The sequence below is a fragment of the Wyeomyia smithii genome, chromosome 2 (assembly GCF_029784165.1).
Source record: "Wyeomyia smithii strain HCP4-BCI-WySm-NY-G18 chromosome 2, ASM2978416v1, whole genome shotgun sequence".
NCBI classification, from domain to species: domain Eukaryota; kingdom Metazoa; phylum Arthropoda; class Insecta; order Diptera; family Culicidae; genus Wyeomyia; species Wyeomyia smithii.
In genome coordinates this window covers 210,178,199-210,202,352 of record NC_073695.1, presented here as the reverse complement: position 1 = coordinate 210,202,352, position 24,154 = coordinate 210,178,199, and the positions used below count along the sequence as shown (strand labels likewise).

The following is a 24,154-nucleotide window of genomic DNA, read 5'->3' as shown; positions in this document are numbered from 1 at the left end:
GAGGCAGAAACTGAGAGAGCGGCAGTTGTGACCATAGAAACAAGTTGGCTATACTTGTTTGTGTGCGAGCGGAGGCATGCTTGGTTTGCTGAAAGCTGATTCAATGACAAAGATAAGTGCATACATTTACAGACATGTTTGTTTATTTATTTATAAATGACTCGAAGGTAGTAGTTTTCACCGATAAGAATCAAATTGTTTTTTTTTTTCTATATTTCGTGTTGTAGACTGTAGACTTGTAGTGTGTGCAGTATAGTATGAATTTTTTAGCGATGAATTTGTGCGTCATTTAATGGCGAATTCATCTTTCATGTGTGCTACCACAGCGTAGCATTTTCGTACTGTTCTGTCATTCATACATGCACCGCTTGAAAAGGTGTACCACACGATTGCGGTTTATCTATTCTGCGATATTTACCAATGTTAAAAATGTCATGAATTTCCTAACTGAAATATATCTGATGACCATGTTTTAATATCCATTGTCATTCCTTTTCTATTTATGACTTCACTAGCTTTTGAATTATTATTTTAACGCCATAGCAAAGTTTTGTTAAACATTCTAAATTTTTATAGACGCAGATCCGAAACGGTAAAATGAATAATAATTGTTCTGGCATTTTATAAAGGGTTTAGAAATACTGTAATGTTGTGTCAAGCTCGTTTCTGCGACTGTGCTACACCGTCCTGGACTACACTTTACAGCTCGAAAACAAACACGCAAGCGACGCTACACTCAGCTGTCATATTTTAAGTACGCTATTTGAGAGCATTTGTTTTTGTTATTAGTGTTTTTAGACTGCACCCTGTCTCTTTCGGGTGTAGTCCAGGATAAAGTGTGTAGTCGGATACAGAAAAAGTATAGTCCGGAAAGTGAAAAAAAGTACAGGACAAAACTGTAGTCCGGGTGTGAATGCGCCGCGGAGACGAGTTCGACATTACTTATGCTTTTACGCATGTCGTTTGACAAAAAGGTCCCCATCGCTCAGCTTAACAATGAGTCAACATAACGCGTAACATTACTCGAACTCGTCACCCAGAGAGTACTGGTGTGGTTTGTGGAATTCGGAATATGGTGCATTGTTGCTAGTCGAAGTCGAAATCTGATGATTCAATTTTTTCGACTTGTCTAGTTTTTGATTCAATTTTATCGATTTGTCTAGTTTTTGAGCAGAGGTTTTTGTATACTATGTCCCAATAATGACTAGTTCGGCATTTTGTCAACAAACTTGAGATATATATTTTGGTCAATCTGCGTATCTGCATTTTTCAAATTATTGGGGCTTTGGATGCATGAAACTTTGCCAATTTTTCTATTTGATAGGCAACACTCGTATCGACAGTAAATAGAGAATCGGCGTGAAATATCGTGCTCCCGAGCGTCTCCGTCGGTAGTCGTGGATTGAGCGGTCGTGCACAATGCTTTGGTAAAACGCGTCTCCGGTCCGGGAGAGTTTTGCTCATATAAATGTTTTCGAAATGTAGTGACCCAACTTTATGATATGTTAGTTCGAATCGTCCACTTAGTGTGGTATACCATTTTGCGTTTCACTAGGATGTACCACACTTACCTGTGCGTGACGGTAACAACACTCTTTAGTTTATTACTGCTTTAAATCGGTCTCAAATAAAAAAATCGCTTTTTAAGAACAGACGAACAGTATACAAGAAACGCCGTTAGTCGACCTGTTAAGCTCAAAGACAGATGTCTGGGTGACCGAATATCTAGAGACTTCGCGTCGATAGCATTCATGAGGTCGTATTTTCTACAGATTGGTTATAAACGTGTTATAATTTTTGATATAAATAGGGTCACTTCACGAAGAAGTGATAGAAGTCGCGAGGCGTTAACGTGGACTCAAGTCTCGTAGCTTTCGTAACATTGTGTGGTCAGCTGAGATCAATCAATGGGAGACACGTTACGGTAGTTGCATAATGACTACATAAACAGATGTTCAAATATTTGAGTCGGTCTTGATTGAGTCATAGGTCCGGTATTCTCGCGTGCGCTTTATTTTTGCAGTGTTACTTCATCTAACATATTGATCGCGTTATGATTTCCGTAGAAGGTATAATGAACTCGTACGCGCGATATTTATTATTATGAACCCGGTACTCGAACTCAGCGCATCGTTTACCAAAACGAACCTGCTGCAAACCTTACCCTTTTCTCCAACATCCCAGTGATTTCTCGTGGAAGTGCAGAGGTGTTCTCGGCTTCCAATAAAGCGAGTATTACGTCAACATATTCCTATACACACTCCTTCTTTGACCTGCATTCGGATGCGGCCGGCGCTGGTATTGCCTAATATAAAGATTAAGGTCACCAGTTTTTACACATTGAGGATGAATATTAGTCCCAAGCATCATCTGTTGGTTCTCTGTGTAATTACAGCTGATCTGGCAATAACGGAGTAGCAACCGCGGGCGGTCAATCATGCTCATGCTCATGCTCATGCTCATGAAGAGAAATATGGTCATGCGATATAAGCAAAATAAAACGCATGGGATACTACGGATACCCGCATCCGCATGAAAATTGACATCAGCATCTACATCTGCATCCGTAATCACAAATCCGCATCCGCATCCGCATCTGCAGAAGTCTAAAAAATCACATCCGGAACATCCCTAATATTTACATGTACAGCTCGCGTAATGGAGATCGATGGCGTTGTCACTGATTCGAGTTTGACCGTCGAGGATATGCTGACGGTTGGTAGCGGCCGTTTTAAGAATTCCAGCCTTCAGCCTGTTAAGATATTTGATTTCAAGCAATTGCATTCAGTATCGCTCTACAAGAGCGTTGAAGCTTACACTAAATGAAAAAGCGTTTTGAGTGACTTTCGCCGGGGCTGCTCTGCCTAGCTATGTCCTCGTGAAAAAGGCGCGTCTACCAGTGCGCTCGTTTGTACCGCGGGTGATGAGTTGCATCATATGAGAGCAGCTGGGAGATTTGTCCACCTACTGTGGCAATCAGGAGAGATGTGGTAAGAGAGCAACATTCAAATAAGAGAGAGAGCGGTCTAAGTGCACTTTCGCAGTAAGAACAGAAATAGAGCAGTGAACAACAGAAATTTTAACAAAAAATATTCTACTAGTATATAATTCATATCAAACTTTGTTACTAAGGCATCAGTTTTCTAACAAGCATATAGAACAGTATAATAACAAACCTTGTTGGAAACAACACTTTTTGATAGAGACGAAAAATCTGTAGGAATTATTTCAAAACAACTTCATTTCAGGATTCGTTATCGTAACTCATTTAGCTTCAATTTTGTTATCAAAAGAATGTGGGAAAAGGTAATCGTCATCCAAAAACAGGGAAAACCAGCTTCTGATCACAACTATTATAGGCCAAATGCAATGCTATCCTGTATCCGGAAATAGACCGAAAAAATCATACTCTGTTGGGTCGAAACAAATGGTCTACTATCAGATACCCGGTTTATTCTCCACCGAGCTAAATGACGAATGATTGTCTTGGGTTGTTTTCTACAGATATTTAGCTTGCGTTTGCTCGCATTAGCAGATCCCCAAAATAAATTTCAATAAATATAGAAACATCGTTCTACACTGACGGATCACTTCTGAACGGGTGTACTGGCTTCGGTATCTTCAATAATAATTTTACCGTCCCCTATCAGCTCAATAATCTTGCTTCTGTTTACGTCACTGAATTAGCTGTAATGCAGTATACCCTTGAGGTTATCGAAAAAATGCCCACGGACCATTACTTCATCTCTACGGACAGTCTCAGCTCTATTGAGGCTCTTCGATCGATGAAAAATGTGAAGCACTCTCCATATTTCCTGGAAAAAATACGTACTTTATCCGTGAAATCGCGGAGCTGTTCAATTCCGGGCAATGAGAAGCTTTACTCTTTGGCTAAGGAGGGCTCAATAAATGGTGACATTTATGAAAGACTCGTTGCTCACAATGAAATTTTTGAAATCTCTAGTCAAACAACACTCTTTAACTAGCGAACCTCATGAGACAACGGGAAATTGGGGCGCTGGCTACACTATCATCCCTCTGGTATCGACGAAACCGTGGTTAGGCGGGTTGGATGTAAGATGGGACTTCATTCGCGTGATGTTCTGCTTATGTCCAATTACTATAGGCTTGACGCGTATCTCTCGCGTGTTGGGCTCACGAATAGCAATCTCTGCGTTTGTGGACATAAATACCATAACATTGAGCATATTGTTTGGGTATGCACTGAATTTTGTGGCGCCAGTTCCGAACTTTTAAACTTTTAGGGCCGGGGAAATACAACCTAACGTCCCGGTGCATGATATCTTGGGGGTACATGACTTACGGTACATGCAGCCTATTTACGGATTCCTGAAACCATCAAAGTTCCGATCTTTCTTTTTCTGGTCTGAAAATCACACACTGCTAATAAAAATATCAAAATTATAAATGCTCCAATATAGCTGTTAAGAAACAACTTCTCGGTACGACTTCATCTGCAGCAACAGATGAGAGTAATGAACACCAGTAGGTATCAACTATCGATGTAAAGTGTTATCTATTTAGTTTAAGGTTGATTTAATGGTTCTTGAAATGGCTTTAAGTAATAATTGTATTCCCCCTTCTCATGCAAGTTTTTGATTCAGATGTTTTCCATGTATTTTATAAAATTGAGAAAAAGTTATAACTTAACTCTATAAGATTTAAGAAACCTTGTTTTATATTTTGTAAAATACATTGAACACAAGAACTGCCATCAGCAATTAGGTTTTTAGTTTCCAAGATCATTGAAACATAATATCAATATCAATAGGTGCGTATTGTTCGTTTGAGATTTGCCAATGTCAAACGGGCAAAAACTGCCACAAGCACTATTTATTGCTACGATTGTTTTAGATCCGACAAGTAATATATATTGAGATAGAGAGTAGGTATTCAACTTGACTTTTAGGAATATGTATCGCTATGATGTAGATAAACAGTCATAATATCCATGGAACCATGGTCCCCGTGGTTCTGTGGTTAGCGATGTCGGTCGGCTAGCTCTCCCACACGGTTGTGATATCGGGTTCGATTCCCGATCGAGTCGAGGTTTTTTTCGAGCTGGAAATTTTCTCGACTCAGCACTGGGGCAAGGTGTATCGTTGTACTTATCCTGCACATGCAGAATGTGCCAAAAACAATATCGATAACGAATTCTCTCAACTAATCTAGTTGATCGAGACCGCTATTAGCCCCAAGGCTAAGCGTGCGATATTGTTCGATATTAATATCTAGGGTAGCATCCCTCATTCGTCGAGTTCAAAATGCTTCCAGCTACCCTGCAAGCAAATGCTTCACAAATACACAGTACTTCAACGCTTCATATCAAGTACCATCCAGAGCAGCGTTCGACGACGATGACGCCCGCTAACCGAACAGAATAAAATAAACATTCATCAATCGTCATAGCGAAGGGAAATCGTGCTCCCAGACCAGTTTGCGTCACGGTTCAGCAGCTCGTGTCAACCTGTGGTTGGCTGCTCCGCACCGTACCGTGAACCGTGAAAGCACGCCGCTTGCTCTTATCATGATATCCAAACGTGTTCCGCAATAATGTGTGCACAAATTCGCAACCCACAACAGTGCGTGGTGGGTTGACGATCAGTGCGTTGACAATGGCTACAAATTTACTAAAGCGATAATAATTCATGCCAACCATCGCTGAACTGTGCGACAATCGGAAGGGCGACTTTCCCGTGGGAAATTTGCCATTGAAAATAAAATCGAGTTGAGATAACTTATCGTGAAACTGTTTGAAGTTACGCGCAGAGCGCACTTCCATCTTTGATCGTTCTATTTCCCTCTCCGCAAACGAGAAGTCCTATGTAAATCTAAATCCAATGCCGAAAACCATATGCAGAATGAAATACGTTTGGATCGTAATTCACGGTGACAATGTCACAATTTATCATAACGATTCAAATTTTTATTTTCGGCTCTCCAGTTGCCGTGCGGTGGATTGCCTAACACACCAACAGCGGGCACTGCAAACTGCATCATGGACCGATGCACGAATGCGCTATTTCTCCCCAAAGGCACAGTCGAATCGTTGTCGTGCCACCGGAAACCACGGTTTTATTAACCCATTTTAGCTGGACGGTCGACTGGCGCAAAACACACTTCATAACCGGTGCAATTGCATGGCATAAAAATAAATACATACACATGAATTCCTCGGAGCGAGCATCAAAATGCAATCATAGAGCTATAGAACTATAATACAGTAAACAGCAGTAAATCCTAAGTAGCACTGCTCGAAAAATCTTTCCGAAGTTTTTACTAAGGACTGATACATCAATTCAGTAGTTTTGCAACCAAAAAATAAGCACATATGTGTCTCTGCATAGCAACACCAAAATGCTATGAGTGTTCCTCTGCAGATCGTAAAACTAACCGCGATTTTTATTGTGCCACCAAACCCGTCTCTTCAGTATTACAGGGACCCGTCTGCTGGCGCTTTACTGCCGTACTGCAAATAGTTGTATGTTGTGAGTAGGTACCTGTATGCATGGGAAGGCCTTTAGCGTAGCATTAAAATTTCATTATAATAACTCTCGGACCACGGACGAATTGTGCGCACCACTAAAGGAGGCATCCAATTACCGCCTTTTTCACGGCACGATACACTAACTTGCATCTCAACCCCCCATTACCTCTTTTTTCCAAGCACACTCCTGCCCAAAGTGCAGACCCTAACCCACACCAGCCCTAGCAGCTGCATTCTGGCTGCTGCAAACGTGAGGATGCGGTTTCTCAGCTGGAAAATAAGCATAAAGTTTATTTTACGATTCTTGATAAAAAAAAACGAAATGGCCGTTCCTTTCTATCGCAACCCCTCGCAGGGCTTCCGATGCAGTGTACAAAGTGTTTGTGGGAAAAAGTAAAAGAAGGTCTACTGCCCTCTCACTTCGGTTTTGTTCCTTCACCGACAAACGTCGGCCCATTGTTAAAACAACCGAAGGTTTATCTTAAATAATTAGACAAAGGATGCAATTACTGAAGTCCCCTACGGGAACAACATCAGTCCGAATGGACTGGCACTGCACGCTCTGACCCTATGAATCTTTCCTTCGCTCGGTGGTGGAAAACATGGAAATTTTTGGTTAGAAACCTGTTCAGCTGGCAAGTTTTTTTTTTTTATTCTCGCTTATTTTCCGTCGGTCTAGTTCCGCCACTGTTGTGGCCAATCACCGACGCCCAGGGAGGCGACTCCACACCCAGGACCCTAACCCACGACCCGTTGATTAACGGACCGGCGCCAACGGCTTTACTTCCTCATGCGATGGAAGGTGTGATCCCAGAGATTTTTCGCCTCAGAAAATCTCCCGGTGTCGGCTAGGATTGAATCTAGACCAGTTGGGTTGGTTGTGAGTGGATCACGCCACCCCACAACCATCGACACCTATGTCGGCGTTGGGATTCGAACCCAGGCGTCGAGCGTGGTTGGCAGAGACGTTACCAACCACACTAGGCCCTCGCTCTGCTGGCAAGTTGTTGGCCATTGTTAGTCATGAGGAGTTAATTCAGATTATTAGAAGGGTGGGATGGCGGCGAAACTGTTATGCTAAATGTTTTCAAATTGTTAGGCACGTTTCATATAGGTACTTCAATTCGAGGTTAATGAAAATCTTACAAATAATTTAGAATTTTCCGGAGAAATTAAGACCCGAATTTTGTTTTCAGTTTAAAGCGTTTAGGGTTATATTTTGAGATCAATAGAGAACTTTCAACGTAGTAGAAATATCTCGTGAAATTTATGCTGTTATTATTAATTTGATGCATTCCGATTGTGAAGAAGAAAATCGACAACTAATAACTGTTTGGCAAGTGTGTTTCTGAAAAAAAAACTACTTGGTTATTTTTACTGCGGAAACGATTGGGGTCAGCAGCCCCATTTTACTTATTGTTTCCTTCGCCTTCAATCTGGAAAATGGATGAACAGGGTGCAAGACGAGCAACAGCGAACATCTCTTTCATTTTCTATGCGAACACGCGATGAATATGTCCGTAAAAGTTGATTGGCAATTAAAACGTTATTACGTTGTTAAATTTTACAGCAGTGCACCGACGGCGGGAGTAGAATGTATTTTTTGTTTGGTTCTACAGGGGTGATGTTTCAGAAGTTAAAGCAACAACAACAAGAGCCATCAAGCTGCGTTGGTTTATCCAGAATAAAATTGCAATACAAGAGAAATAATAAGGGCTCATGTTCACCATGTTTTCGTTGTTGTTTCGGTTTACGGCCTCGAAAGCACCAGACCGAACAACCAGGTGGGAGGCGAAACTGACCGCTACCGGTGCAATAACAGCTTGAGGTATAGCTTTCTAATGTGCACAAAATTGGTTGCTTTTTGGTGAGGGTTAATTACTTCTTAATGTTTATATTTCATTTAATAATTCTACGATTTTATTCAACTCACCCAGTATTTAATGTTAATAAATTAAAGGCTAATAATTTACAAATTCCATTTATATGAAACCGTTGCTTGACTATCATTAAATTTAATCACTGTGCAATAATTAAAATGATTTCGTTTTGATGTTAATTCAAACCAACTTCCATCTGTTCGAATGCAGGAAAGCATGGGCGCAACAATATCGTCGTAGCGATAATGAGCGGTAAACCGGTAGCTTCGACTGTGCTGCGGTTTTCCGGAACTGTCGGGGTGGGTATCGCAAACTTACCGCGTGTTATAGTAGGTGGACTTGTAGTACGGTGGATGCGAATCGAAGACGTAGTTCAGTATCGGGCCGGTGCTTTTCAGCAGCTTCCGGTGTTCGTTCACCGGTTTCACCACCATCGCCGGCGTAGTTGGATTAAGGTTCATCGAGTTGATCGTTCGATGTCGCTGTTGTTGTTGTTGTGGGAGCTGTGGAAGCTGCGGTTGGGATCCAGGCATAGCTGGTACGCTCGAGGGCAACAGTAGCATCGTGCTTCCGACGAGTGACAAGCTGATGTTGCCACCGCCATTGCCAACTGAGCTTGGCACCGTCGATGCTCTCGACATCATCCGTCCGGTGTTTCCGCTTTCGTCTTGGCCCGTTGCCGTGAGGCTTCGTTGTGTTGTTGATGGATTTGCACTCATTTCCGAATCCGTTGTGTGCCACGGATTATCGCTGTCACGGTGCGAAGGTGACATGGGACCTCCTGTCAAAAGGAAGGAGAAAAAATTGTTTGAATGTAGACAGAAAGAAAAGACCGGTTGACTAAGGCACATACCGAAGGGAAAAGTTATGGATGGTGCGGTTGAGGTTTATGGTTTATTTATTTTATTTTGTTGCCTGTCAAGTATTATGTTTTATGGCTTAATAGATGTTTTCCCCGCCCTTGCTACACAATACGCGTTAATCATTTAGAGTAGAATTTTTCAAATTTATGATAATTCACACTCATGTGTCCGATCTAGCTCATAGTGCAGGAAAAATGGCCCTGCTTAGTTTCCGTAAAATTGCATTACTCGTACTGGTGTCTCTTATATGCACTGATATAAATGGTCCTTTGTTCCTTAGCTCTCCAGCAACGAAAGTAATTCAATGCATAGCACCAATTCGTCACTCCTTTCTGGTAAAAAAAGCTGACAGCACTGAGTTATGCAGATAGCACTTACACCTTACACTGTGCAACCCAGCTGCAAGAAAATGCATAATGAGCTCGTTAGTCAGTGGAATTGATTCTGAGAAATGGTAACACCTTTATCATTACATCGCTGCATCGAATCACCACTTCTTCCGCTGTATAAACACACCCAATTTTAAACTTATCCTTTTCCGATGGAAAGCGATTTTTCGCCCGTCAAGCGGAACGGAAATCGAGGCCAGACGATATCTGGGTTGCACGCCGCGCGCCGCTCAAAACCACAACCGTTCTTGTTTTTTCAACCCAATCAAACGGGCACTGAAATGGAACAGTCAAGATTTGGCTCCGAAGCGCTCTGTCCGTAGGGGAAACCGGCGCGTTTCACAGCCAAAACCATTTGGATCGACTCCAACTGAACCCGCTTCGTGGCTAGCGCAGAAAAAGGGGCACCCTGTTTTTGCTGCACTAGACGACAACGAAAACTACCTACCGACGGAATTTATCTTTCTGATAACGCGAAATTCGTAAAACAGTTATGTTTTAACCATTCGAAAAAATTCCATTTTACAATTGCAATATCATTCCAAAGCAACCGTACTCGTTTTATTATAGTTCGAAAATAAGAGCAACTAAAAAAGTAGAAAAGGATTAATTGTTTTGACTATAAGATTGATTTGAAAATCACCGCAACTTAACAAATAGTGTTACGATATCAGCTGCTAACATTAACATTGTGCAGGTGTCCTCATATCAACGGTGGTGCGTTGCATACTCAAAAGGCACGCTGGTTCTTTACTGCATTAAATTGGTTAATTGCATTAAAATTTATAGGTTCTCGACCGAGAAACTGTTCCTCAATTTTATGTGCATACCATATTGTTCTGAACGAGATAATTACTATTTTTGCCTTTCTCCTAGAAAGGTATAGCAATCACTGGAAAAACCGAAGGTATAAAAGTGGTCCCAATGGTCGAATGTCATATACCACTCGACTTCTTTCGACAAACTGAGCATTTTCTGTATGTATGTATCTATGTATGTGTGTATGTGTGTGTGTGTGTGTGTGTGTGTGTGTGTGTGTGTGTGTGTGTGTGTGTGTGTGTGTGTGTGTGTGTGTGTGTGTGTGTGTGCAACTTTTTTTTCTCACTCACTTTTCTCAGAGATGGCTGGACCGATTTTCATAAAATTATGAAAGGTTGCAAATGAAAGGTCTAGTTGCGCCATAGGTTGCTATTGAATTTCATTGTAATCGGATTTTTAGTTTAGAGGTTATGTATCAAAATGTAAAAAATCACGAAACATCAATATCTCAGAAACCACACAACCGATTTCAATAAAACTGGTTTCAAATGATTGGGCTGTCCCCATAACCCTTAATTTTTGAATTTCGTTATGATTGAACATATGGTTCAAAAGTTATGTAAAGAAAAGTTATCCTGAGGTTGTTTAAACTCACTCATTTTTCTCAGTGATGGCTGAACCGATTTTCACAAAATTAGTGTCAAATGAAAGGTCTAGTTGCCCCATAGGTTGCTATTGAATTTCATTGCAATCGGATTGTAACTGTGTCCGTTGTTCATAAAAATGCGAAATCACATAATGAAAGTAAACATATTGACTTTCTCCTAACGATCACTGGCTAATTAAAAGGTAAAAAAATGATTGAAATGGCCGAATGTCATATACTACTCAACTCAGTTTGACGAATCGAGCATTTTCTGCATATATGCATGTATAGGTGTATATGTTTGTGTGTGGGTGTGTACGTGTGTATGTGCACCTTTCTTTCGCACTCACTTTTCTCAGAAAAGGTCTGACCGATTCTTTCTATCTTGGTGTCAAATGAAGGGTATATTTGCCGCTTAGGTTGCTATTGAATTTCATTGTAATCAAACTTTTAGTTTTGGCGCTGCGTCAGAATGTGAAAATCGCTCTTATCTCTCAGAAGCTACGAACATAGTTGAATTCAAATAAATGGGCTTTCAAACCCTTAAACAATGAATTTCATAATGTTTAAACATGCGGTTTGAAAGTTATAGAAAGAAACGAAACCCGTAGACTGTTTAAAATTATAGCTACGATCAAAATATGTGGCCTTAACATCATTTAAATTTAATATTGTACTATTTCAATGTTTTTGGCCTTGCTCGGGGTTGAAGTTGAAATTAAAAGTCATTTCTATCATTTCACTTTTTGCCTTTCTCCTAGAAAGGTATAGCAATCACTGCAAAAACTAAAGGTATTAAAGTGCTCAAAAGGGCCGAAGGTCGTATACCACTCGACTCAGTTCGACGAGCTGAGCATTTTCTGCATGTGTGTGTGTAACGCTCTCCCAATCTCACTCGATTTTCTCAGAGATGGCTGAATCGATTTCAATGAAATCAATTGCAAATGAAAGGTCTAGTTGCCCTATAAGACCCCATTGAATTTTATTGTAATCTGATTCCTAGTTTAGAGGTTATGTATCAAAGTGTAAAAATCACGAAACATCAATATCTCAGAAACTACACAACCGATTTGAAAAAAAATTGGTTTCAAATAAACGGGCTACCTAAAAAACCTCAACTTTTGAATTTTATGAAGATTGAACATATGGCTAAGAAGTTACAGAAATAAACGTGTTCTGGAGACTATTTAATCTCACTTATGTTTCTCAGAGATGGCTGGACCGATTTTCATAAAATCAGTGTCATATGGAAAGTCTCGTTGCCCCATAAGACCCTAGTGATTTTTTTTTTTTGCGAACGGATTATTACTTTTCCTGTTATGTTTAAAAATGTGAAATCCAACTATGAAAAGAAACATATTCTGATGACAACTTGGGCTCACTCACTTTTCTCAGAGATGGTTGACCCGATTTCCACAGAATTAGTATCAAATGAAAGGTCTAGCTGCCTCATAACACCCTATTGAATTTTGCTGTAATCGGAATGAAACTTCGTTTGTAATGTATCGAAATGTGAAAGTCACTAAACTTCATTATCTTAGAAACTACACAACAGATTTGAACAATATTGATATCGATTGAACGGGATAGTTAAGGGTTAACTGATGAATTATGATTGAACACGTGGTTTCAACGTTTGCCCCCCCCCATACGTTCTCTTTTCATTTGATTGTAATCAAACTTAAGCAACCGTTATGTTTTGATTTGTAAAACAACGAAAGTCTATTATCTCAAGCATTACTCGACTTATTTGAACATAACTAGTGTCATACAAACGAGTCATCTCTCAAACTTACAAATAACAAACTACATAAAAATTTGATATGTGGTTCAAAAGTTTTGTAAAGAAAAGAAATTCAAAGACTATTCAACACTATAGCTGCTTTGATCAATATATATGGCCTCAACATGATTTAAATGTGGTATCGTACTATTTGAACGTTCCTGGTGTCGCTCGTGGTTAAATTGTTCGAAATTAAGGCTCATTTCTTATATTTCGCTACTTCTGAAGCACTAACATTACGTCAAATTTCATATTTTATACTTTAATTACAACATCAATATTTTAGAACCCAAAGGGTGAATATACCTACTTATACTTACCTACTTTTTATACTTTAATTACAACATCAATATTTTAGAACCCAAAGGGTGAATATACCTTTTTGGATTTAAGCATTCATGTTAATCTATTTTTACAAATAATAAGTTTGAATGAGAAAGGCTGAGTCTGACCGCTAGGTGGATTAATTTAGGTTTTTTTACAGACGTCCGCACTACACAAGCAGCGCGTTTTGGTAACAGCTCATATCCACCGGAGACGCTCCTCCCTTTTTCTTATTTTCATATGACGCATGACGTGTGACGGCTGTTATGAAAAGGCTGTAGGAAGATTAAGCGTAAGGAGTAAAATACAGACTGCTCGGCACCTTACCGGCACACACTGTTTCCAAAGCTGCAAAAACGTGATCGAAATTATTTTGACCCAAAAAATAAATTTCAGAGCCATAGTGCCTTAAGGAAAGTTGACCCATTAATTATTCTTTATTTCATAAAGGTTGAAATCTTGTGATTAATTCCCTTAACAGTGAGAAGCATATATTTCTTTTTTTTCAGTTTTGCATATAAAAATTCACTTTGTTCGGCAAAGTTGTTGCACATTTTATAAGAAACAACTTTGTCAAAGGTACCATACTTCTATCTGCCTTTTGCAATGGACTTTTGTGAAGTTTTTTAAAGATTGCCATTAAAAATCATTTTTTTCAATATAACATGTAGTAGTGATTTTCTACAATTTTTCAATGTTCTACATTGTTGTTTGCTATCATAAAACAAACAATTTCATTGAAAAAAGTTCATTTTGTCTCTCATATTTCATCGGTTATTGACGGTTTTTATTGAAACAATGCACTAATTTACTAACAGATATCTTTAAAATCTGCAAATATCTGCAGACTAAATCTTTTCTATATTTAAGTATAAGTAAAACATCGTTTAATCCAGGTATTGGCATTTGTCTCTCGCTGTCTCCTGTGCAGATATTTGTAAATAAATAAGTGCAATATTTTATTGAAAATCTTCAATAACTAAATAAACTTAAGAGATAAAAATAAACTTTCTTCGGTGAACTTTTGTGTTTTCCTGTAGTTAACAACATTGTAGAACATTGAAAATTTTTAGAAAATCACTATAAAAAGTTATATTAAAAAATGATTTTAAGGGGCATTCTAGAGAAAACTTCACAATAGTTCATTTAAATTATCAGATACAAGTATAGTGTCTTCGATAAAGTTGATTCTTATAAAATGTGCTAAAACTGCACTCAGCAAAGTGGATTTTTATATGCAAAAATGAGAAAAATAAAACTCATTTCACACTTTTAGGTAGAATAATCACAAAAATGCTTCTAGTGGAGAATAATTTATAGAATAACTTTACTGAAGACATTACGACTCCAAAATCATTACTTTTTAAGTTAAGAGTAGTTAGTGTAAATTAGCGCATTATTCTAGTACACAACCAAAAATACATGTGTGATAAAAATAAACTTTAGTTTTAAAATAGTTTAGTTAACACGGCACGATACAATTTATGTTTAACTGAGCCAAGTACTTTTTTTTTAATTCTAATTTAGCGAGGAAAAGAGGGAGGCACATTTTTTATATCTCGCGGCCGACTACGAGCTAGTGGGGATTAAAGGTGAGAGGAGAGGAGTTACAATTTTCATTTTAACTATATTAAGTTATAGAATTTATTTATTTGTAGATGGCTAGCAGTGATGTTCTATTTGAGCAGTTTTGTCTGAGGTTTCTGCGTGAACATAAAGATGCCGAGTCTTCGTCTTAGTGTCTCCAGCATGGTGTGTCATTTTCTTACAGTTTGTGACGGGAATTGTGTTCTAACAAATAGATAAAAAATTCAAATTTTAATGTTCATAAACCCGTATAGCTGTGTCATGTACTGGAGATTACCGCTTCCCAGAATGTCTCTAACGGGTACGTTCGGTTGTTTTCCTCGGGCCCGAAGGGAATCTATAAGCTCGGACTCAACACCACAGTATTCGGTACACGACCAAACAACATGCTCGATGTCATGGTAGCCATCGCCACAAACGCAGTGATTACTGTCTACAAGCCCTTTACGAAAGAGATGCGTGTTTAACGTGTAGTGATTGGACATAAGTCTGGACATCACGCGAATGAAGTCCCGACCTACATCCATCCCCTTGAACCATGCTTTCGTCGATAGTTTAGGAAAAATGGAATGTAGCCACCGTCCCAGTTCATCTGAATTCCATGATGATTGCCAACTGTTGAGTGTCCTCTGACGCAAAATGCTATAAAATTCATCATAAGCAATTGGTCTTACATAAATATCGCCATCAATAGCACCTACCTTAGCTAAAGCGTCAGCCTTTTCATTGCCCGGAATGGAACAATGAGAAGGGACCCACGCTAAGGTAACCCGGTAATTTTTGTTTGTTAAATCATGGGTGCACGAGGGGTTTTTGGTGCCCCAGGAAGCGGTGGGTACTCCTGGTTTGAATTGAAATTAAAACCGGGGGGCACTTGCTTCGGTTTTACTCACCGCTTCCTTGCTGTGTTGTCTTATTGGTCATTCCGCTAGGGGTTATCTTACGACCTTTGCGAGAAAGATTAGGAGAGTTGAGCATTCTCCTCTTCCTAGATCCCTCTGGCAAGGCATAAGAACACCCTTCGACGGGATCGTCAGATGTACCCTCATCGGTTGGCAAAAAGGAAAAGATGTTTCCTGTCGAGGGTGGCTCAGCCCTCTTAAGCATTTCTGCCAAAGAGCGCTTTGATCGTTCCTTGAGGGAACGCTTAATTTTTTCCTCGCGCTGTTTGTACGCGGGACACGCCGAAAGGTCATGCCGAGTTCCCTCGCAGTAAAGACACTTTTCAGTATCCTCACTGCAAGCCGTCTCAGCATGATTGCCTCTGCACTTGCTGCAGCGTGCCTTGTTGCAGCAGTAGGTGGCGGTATGACCTAACTGCTTGCAGTTTTGGCAATGCATAACCCGCGGTACGAACAGGCGTACAGGCAGACGAACCCTGTCCAAAGAGATGTAGTTCGGCAGTGCGGATCCGGCGAATGTTACACGGAAGGAATCAGAAGGGAGGAATTTCTTCTTCCCTTCTTCGATGGATACTGAATGCAATTGCTTGACATCCAGTATCTTTACATCTTGAATCAGAGGGTTCTTGAAGCAGCCAACCCCGTGACGCAAAATGTCATCGACCGTGAGGCTTCCTTCGGTAACCACACCGTCGATCTCCACGTCCTTGGCAGGGATGTACATGCGGTACTCTCTCGTGAAGAGCTCGTAGCTAGCAATTGCGTTTGCTTGCTTCAAGCTACTCACGACAACTAGCAGTTTGTTCGGTCTAACCTTTGTAATTTCGGTTACGTCCGAAAACTGTTTTGCCAGGTCCTTGCCTTTTTGTATAATGTTAAGAGGCTTCTTTATGGGCCTTAAGAAAACTACGAACGGACCTTTCGAAGCATCTGCGTAAGCTTTCACCCGTGTTGCCGGTACCCTTGGTACGGGGCTAGGTAGCGGGGAAGGTAGAGGGGAATTGATAAGGGAGATCTCAATCTCTTCCCCATTTGTTTCCACATCCAGGAATAGTTGCACCTGCATGTCGTCCATTTTGCGGGAGCGTTACGCTCTACCGCCCACAAACGATAAATATTCGAATGTGGGGGGAAGGGTGGGGGGGGGCGGTGGTTTCAAGTAGTTGATATTAAATTTTAAAATCAATTTTTCAAACTACAATGGATCAAAATAAAAAAAAAGACAGTAATACTAATACTAATAACAAAAGTAATAATAGTAATAATAATAATAATAATAATAATAACAATAATAATAATATTAACAATAATAATAATATTAACAATAATAATAATAATAATTATAATAATAACAATAATAATAATAATATTAATAATAATGATAAAAATTCTTTCTGCCGATATACTGCAGGCTATTGCTATCGCGCAGCACAAGAACTAATCGACAAAAAAAAACACCCGTACGATAACTCGTGTATTGTTATTTTGCGAATCAAACGGAGATAAACAATTTGCGTCTAATCAAGACGAAAGCAAAACAACGAATGATTTCCGTGGTAATAATGCAGAATATAATCTATTTTGAGGTGAAATTTTCTCACCGACTAACAAGTAAAAACTCGAATCCAATGCTGCCGCTCCCCTCTCCTGAATATTACATTTTATACAAAGTATACGATTTGGTTGTTGAATAAATATTTCTGAATTTTCAATATCTTGTTTGACGCAAAAGTTCATTTTCGTTTCACACATATTATGTACTAAATAAAAATTTTGCTACGCATGGTACAAACAAGTTAATAATAATTAACTCCCATTAAACTGAGAAGAAATTTTGAATTTTTTCAAGCAGGTAACATTGTGAATATGAGTCACTAAATTGCTTACACTATTGGATGAGAAATATTTCTCTTAGAAATTCACCATCACTACCTCATACGAACTCCAGAACCTTTCCTTTAATTAGAAACGCACAAATCATTTTTCATCAGCGGAACATGGGGTCAGAGTGCACCCAAGAGCTGAGCTCCGAACGTCCAAAGTGCACTGTCCGGTTCTAATTTATTTTTCCTCCACTGGCTTGCTTGCTGCCTGCTGCACGGAATGTAACCATAGCGAACCGTCTGGTACGATGCAATCGCGGAAGTGCTATCATAATTATTATTTATGAATGAATACTTGTTCACACTGCATATCGTTGCACATCAGCGCCCCGGGTAGCCGTAGTTAGAAAGTCAAGCGAGCGATTTACGATTTGCTAGAAGTGCGCTACCCAACCGCACCAATAGTAGTGCCGCCCTGAGCAAACAAAGAGGGGTCCGTGCCAATGAAGTTACTACTATGCGATGGTATGGTATTGTTTTCGTCGTTGAAGATGTATTTGTAGTACTTTAAAAAAATAAAGCTAGCTGAATTGTGAAAGTTACTTATTGCGGAATGGTTCACGGTGGAGTGCCAAGAATTCCTTTTTAAAACACTCTCGAGGTGTTGTTTTGTGATGAATCTAGCATGACTTTTGTATTAGCGTGCGAGAGTTTGTTTTTGTAAAAATCGTATGCTTTGTCTATAGAAGTAGTAGTAGTATTGTACTGTGAAGAATTCATAAGCGATATCTGCGTTTTGGAGCAATTTTAGTCGAACTAAATGTCATCTGAAAAGTTGAATAATTTGCGAATCAAAGATTATAGTTCTAAATTACTTTTTATTTGTAGAACTCTCTCAAATTAACTTGAATTGATTGGACGAGAATTTTGCAGATTATCTTGAAGGTTGCTAGAAAAATAAAGTTCTCATTGTAACTCGTGATAACTTTTTGAAAGTTTTTTTTTCGGATTTCCTAAGTGTGGCGTATAATTAATAAGAACATTTAGTTTTAATTCTGGTGTCATAAAAAATTAGGTCAAGTCCTTCACGTGTTCAAGCATCGGGGTCGAGTGTTTTCGTTGCAAAGGGCATTGGCTTTCACTTACGAAAGAAACCACCCACCATCCTGTTCACTTTTGTTTGATCCCAATGGGAAACCGTCGGGCGTCGGTCAGCTGGGAACCATATTGAAATACTTTGCGACAGTTCGAGCAAACTTTCCGCTTTCTCATTTTGCCTGGGAAACCCCTTCTGTGCAATGTGCGTGTCGGCAAGCAAGAGAGTGCGTTTGCAGCGCGGCGGAACTGGTCGAGGGAGAATAAACCACCGCCACCGTCGCCACAAGTATTTGTGATTTTAATTTGATAACTTTGTTACAAACAATTTTAACAATTCAATTCTGGTAGTCGTCGGAGCGCAGCTGGTTGCGATGCGGGTGAATGCTGGAGTCCAAGTTGATACATATTAAACACACATAATCCCCACACTGGAACGAAACTCTGCCGGCTTTCTCGAGCGAGTTGGGAATTGTTTGCACGGGCATATTTGCGAATTAAATAGTTTATCGAGGGCTGTTTACTGAGGGGGATACCGATGACGTACTTTGGACGTTCCGATGACTGCATTTTTGGGAGCACCACCGATAGCGGAATGTTGTCATAAAAGCTCTGTAATAAAATCTCCGCATCCATGAAATTGCAACAATACTTCTCTATACAACAACTTCCCATAGAAATTGAATCGTCCCTTCAGGGTATAAAGATAATCGACCAGAAAATAATCCTTCCAAATAATATCCCTCCGGCTGGGAACATCTTGTTTTCTGGAGAATTACTCCCGCAGCAACACCATCAATCTTACGGAAACTTTTCCGTTTCCCAGTTGCTTTCTACCGTCCACCCCACAAAACAATACCGCTATTATGGTCTCGTTCCGAAAACTTTATTTCGATCAGCACGGCCTAACAGGTTGTGTATACTTCTAATTAACAAGGTTAAAAACTCCTCGGGCCTACAAATCTTCGTTAGCAGCGCACAGCAGGGTACGAATTATCGCTACATATGTAATCTACCGACTGCCGGAAGGTGGTGGTTATCTTCCCATTTTGGGGTACTAATAATGTTATTATTTTCGAAACAATTTCCTCTGGAAAATTGAATTGGCTTGTCTTTGGTGGAAAAACCGCTTACGGCAAGCGGCGATCAACGTGACTGTTTCAGAGGTTGACAGTTTTATTCGATTTCAATCTCTCGATGTACAATGAATTTATGGCAGCCAATTTCGCAAACTGATTGACAGGTTAGGATCACTTTGACGCAACAATTTGAGAGTACTAGAGAAGCGTTTGTTTTGTTTGGAAGCTATTTGATAACAAATTTTCTATTGGAATAGGAGTGATATTTAGTTGGGGTTCAGATATTTTTTAACTTGCAAGTAATGCTTACATATTCAATATATAACCTCTCGAGTAAACTGGCTGCGAGTGCCTATGTTTTAAATATATAAGTGCATAAATGCGTTCCCGAATTTCAAAATGCGAATTTTTATCAAATTTGGCCACAATCGGCAAGGTATTCAAGTTCATTTAATAGCAAAAGCAGTATTTATAGTATTTATTTTATATTATCTAAGAAATATAACCGAGAGATTTTTTCATACTCTCCAACACTTTATTAAATTTTGCTATATTTTGATAAATTTCAATCTACCTTAAAACATCATAATTCACCCTTGTTTAAACTTACAAATCCGAATAAGGATCCTAATTATACTTTTGATTCTTGACAAATAATCGACAAATGATTCGCTATGGATTGACGAATTTGAATGCGTTGATAAAATAATTAGAAGCCTGGACAGCTGGAATCCCGTCACTCCCACATAGCTGCATTCGAAGAACTTTGCCGGAATGGAGAGAAGATGAAGAGGTTTTATTAACTACCAGATCGGTAGCACTACCAGCAAGCAGGGTACCGGTTTTATAGTGCTGGACAGGATGCAGAGACGCGTGATCAAGTGGCAGGCGATCAACGACAGGATGTGTATGTTGAAAATAAAAGACCGGTTCTACAACTACACCATCCTCAACGTGCACTGCTCTTGCGATGGAAGTCTCGATGTCGAAAAAGAAGCATTTTATGGCGCAACAACCCGGTCATCGCTCTGAACAACCTGCACACCAAGAAGACTCACTTCGGCGATGAGGTAAATTTGAAGCTTTCTCACGGCGTGTATCGTAGGACAACTTTATTTTAAAAATATGGGCATCGCCAAAATCTTCACCATTTGTAAATATAGCTTTTGACCTTTCATTTGAGACCCTCCGGAAAATCATCCATCGCGGGCTTTCGAACAACTTTTTTTTTTTTCATTAAAAAGAATTCTGACAGCAAAGCGTTTAACTACCGAAAGGATAGTACTGTGCCACAAATAAAAATAAGAATGCTAGAACTTTTGAAGTGACACAGTGAAGGTTGTAAGTTAAGTCGAGTGCAACTCTCGCTCATACAAGAATTTTTTCAAACACCCCTAAAATTTGAAGTTATGGTCAAAATGCCGGTATTTTGACCTAAGCGCATGAAAATTATTTTTAATTCATTTGTTTTTCAACCGATTTTGAATGTTTTAGCCGTTTTGAAAAGGGAAAAAGTGGAGTTTTCAAAACATATACAGGTTTGTACTAACTTCATTAAAATATGTTGAGTTGTTCGAACGTAAATCTAATTTTATAAACTTCTCCACGCAAATTTTCAACTTCACTTGAATTTTGTCAGTTATTTTTGTAAGAAAATTACTACAAGTACGCTAGTTTAAAACTGTATTCAAAATCGATATAAAATAGAAGCTTTTGTTTGTGAATCGGCTGATAATTCGCTGAATAACATGTTTTTTAAGGAAATCAGAATTTTTGACTTTCATCGAACAATAATATTTGGGCTGTTTATTAAACGGTGCCACAAATGGAAGAAAATGCAACAACTTCTGATGCCACCTAGTGTGGATTGTAACAAATTATAGAGCATTTAAATTACATTTTTATAAAGATGTGTGAAAATTTGTTCTCAGAAAAAAAAAAAAATATATTTTAATGTTTTAAACCACTCATTACACGTACACCCAAGTATAGATTTATTTATACATTTTGAAAGCCCTATTTTGCGCCTTTGGGAACATTTATAAATGACGTAGCATTCGAGGGGGGAAAGGGGTTTGCAGTTTTGTGACGAAATTTGTCGGGGGAAGAGGGAGGGGGGTCAACCCGAACTACGTAGCAAATATGAATCTAAGAAAACTGCTACGATTGGGAGAGGTAAAAAAAAGCTACGTCATTTATGGATGTTCCCTTTCTAAAACGATCTATACATAAAGAATTGATGGAAAAATGACAGAGTTGAAAATAAACATGTGAACCATGGTCCAAAGGCGGAGTTTTGACAATAACTTCAAATATTAAGGGTATTTGAAAAACTTCAAGATTGGGCGTAAGTAACACACGACTAGAGCTACAACCTACACTTGGTGACATCAGAATTACTTGCTTTTTTCCATTTATTGCACCGTAAAATAAACAGTCCAAAGATTATTTTCGATAAGAGTGAAAAATTCTGATTTTCTTAAGAAACATAACTCATTTGCTTGGAGAAGTTCAAAAATTAGATTTACGCTCGAATAACTCACATATTTTAATGAAGTTAGTACAAACCTGTATTTACTTTGGAAACTGTGTTTTCCCCCTTCCAAAACGAGCTAAACATTCAAAATCGGTTGGAAACCAGATGAGTTAAAAATAATTTTCGTGCGCTGAGATGAAAAAAACGGCATTTTGACCATAATTTCAAATTTTAGGGGTGTTTGAAAAAATTCTAGTATGAGCGAAAGTTGCACTCGACCTAACTTACAACCTTCACTGTGTCACTTCAAAAGTTCTAGCATTTTTATTTTTATTTGTGGCACAGTACTATCCTTTCGGTAGTTAAATGCTTTGCTGTCAGAATTCTTTTTAATGAAAAAAAAGTTGTTCGAAAGCCCGCGATGGATGATTTTCCGGAGGGTCTCAAATGAAAGGTAAAAAGCTATATTTTCAAATCGTAAAAATTTTGACGATGCCCATTTTTTAAAAATAAAGTTGTTCTTTTTACACGCCGTGTTCTGAGGACTGGTAGTCCAAAGTACCTTCTTTTCCCGCAATATCATCTACAAAACCACTAAAACGCGCCAATCGCGGCGCGGATATTGACGGTATGCTTGCGCTCGAAATTTCTGACCGTGTATCATGCACGGTAGAGCCGTGACTCAACCTCAAGCAGCTTTGGAGCTCCTATGTTGCAGAACAATACGATTATCAGCTTTAGTGGCACTATCCACGGCGGAGAAGTTTAACGCAGGTGCAGAATTCAAACAGTTATCAGGGAGCCCTCAACGATGACACTAGCTGTGGAGGCACCGAACGGCGGAAACGACTGGTATGACGAAAAATGCAAGATAGCTGTAGATGAGAAACGCCAGCAAGAGGATCGTGGACATGAGAACCTCGGGCAGCTGCCCGTGCCAGCCATACGCGTGGGATCTATGAGAAGGTAAATCAGAGGTCACGTGCTGTAAGCCGACAGGTAGAAACAACATTTTGATGGACACTACTTACTTACTTACTTGAATGGCCGTACGTCCTAAGACATGGCCTGCATAACATAATTCTGCCAATTTGATCCAATACTTGCCATCATGCTCCACTTGGTCCAAACACTTTGCTCTTTGCGCTCCACTTCGTCTCGTACCAACCGGATTCGAGGTGAGAACTAATTTTGCAAGGTACTTGTCTGTCGTTCTAGCAACGGGCCCTGCCCAACGTATCCGTTCAGCTTTGGCCACTGGACTGGATGCTGGAGTCACCGTAGAGTTGCGCGAGCTCATGGATCATTCTCTGGCTCCTCACCCCGTTCTCCTGCACGCCACCAAAGATAGTTAGATAGTACTCGTCGTTCGAAAAATCCGATCGCTCGCAGGTCCTCTTCAAGCATTGTCAACGTCTTATGCCCGTAGAGAACAACCGGTCTAATACGTGTTTCGAACAAGGTGCGCTTTGTGCGATGACATAAACGATTCGACCATAATATTTTAGGCCCATAGTAGACACGACTCCCGCTGGGAATAAGACTGGTATCGTTGTTATCAGTCAACATTGAGCCATGATACACGAACTCGTCGACTACCTCAAACTTATCACCGTCGATTATCACAACATTACCTAGGCGTGCCCGGTCTCGCTTAGCGCCATCCTGTAGCATGTACTTCCTTTTAGCCGTATTTTCCTTCAATTCAATCTTCTTTACTTCACATTTTAGTCATTTTAGTCTCGTGTACTGATCTGCCACCGCCTCAAATGTTCTGCCAACAGTTTCCACGATTGAATGAAAATTGTGCCCCGCGGGTTTATCTTCCCTCGTCTCACAACACTTTATAGCGCAATTTTGAACAGCAGGCAGGAAAGACACCTTGTCGAAGTCCTTTTCGAGATCCGAATAGGTCGGGTAGACCACCCGAAATCCTCACACAACACTGCACATCCTCCATCGTAGCCTTTATCAGTCTGGTAAGCCTCCTGGAAAAGCCGTTGTCGTCGAGTATTCTTCATAACTCTTCATTATTTATTG

At 39.6% G+C, this 24,154-nt stretch overlaps 1 protein-coding gene across 2 annotated transcripts in view; it reads right to left on the bottom strand.

The window, feature by feature from the left end:
- LOC129724286 (uncharacterized) overlaps nucleotides 1–24,154 on the bottom strand; it is a 373,573-nt gene that overhangs the window by 124,551 nt on the left and 224,868 nt on the right. For both annotated transcript variants that reach the window (XM_055679027.1, XM_055679028.1), the window contains one exon: nucleotides 8,707–9,169. In XM_055679027.1, coding sequence (XP_055535002.1) covers nucleotides 8,707–9,169 — 463 coding nt within the window. The remainder of the gene's footprint in view (nucleotides 1–8,706; nucleotides 9,170–24,154) is intronic.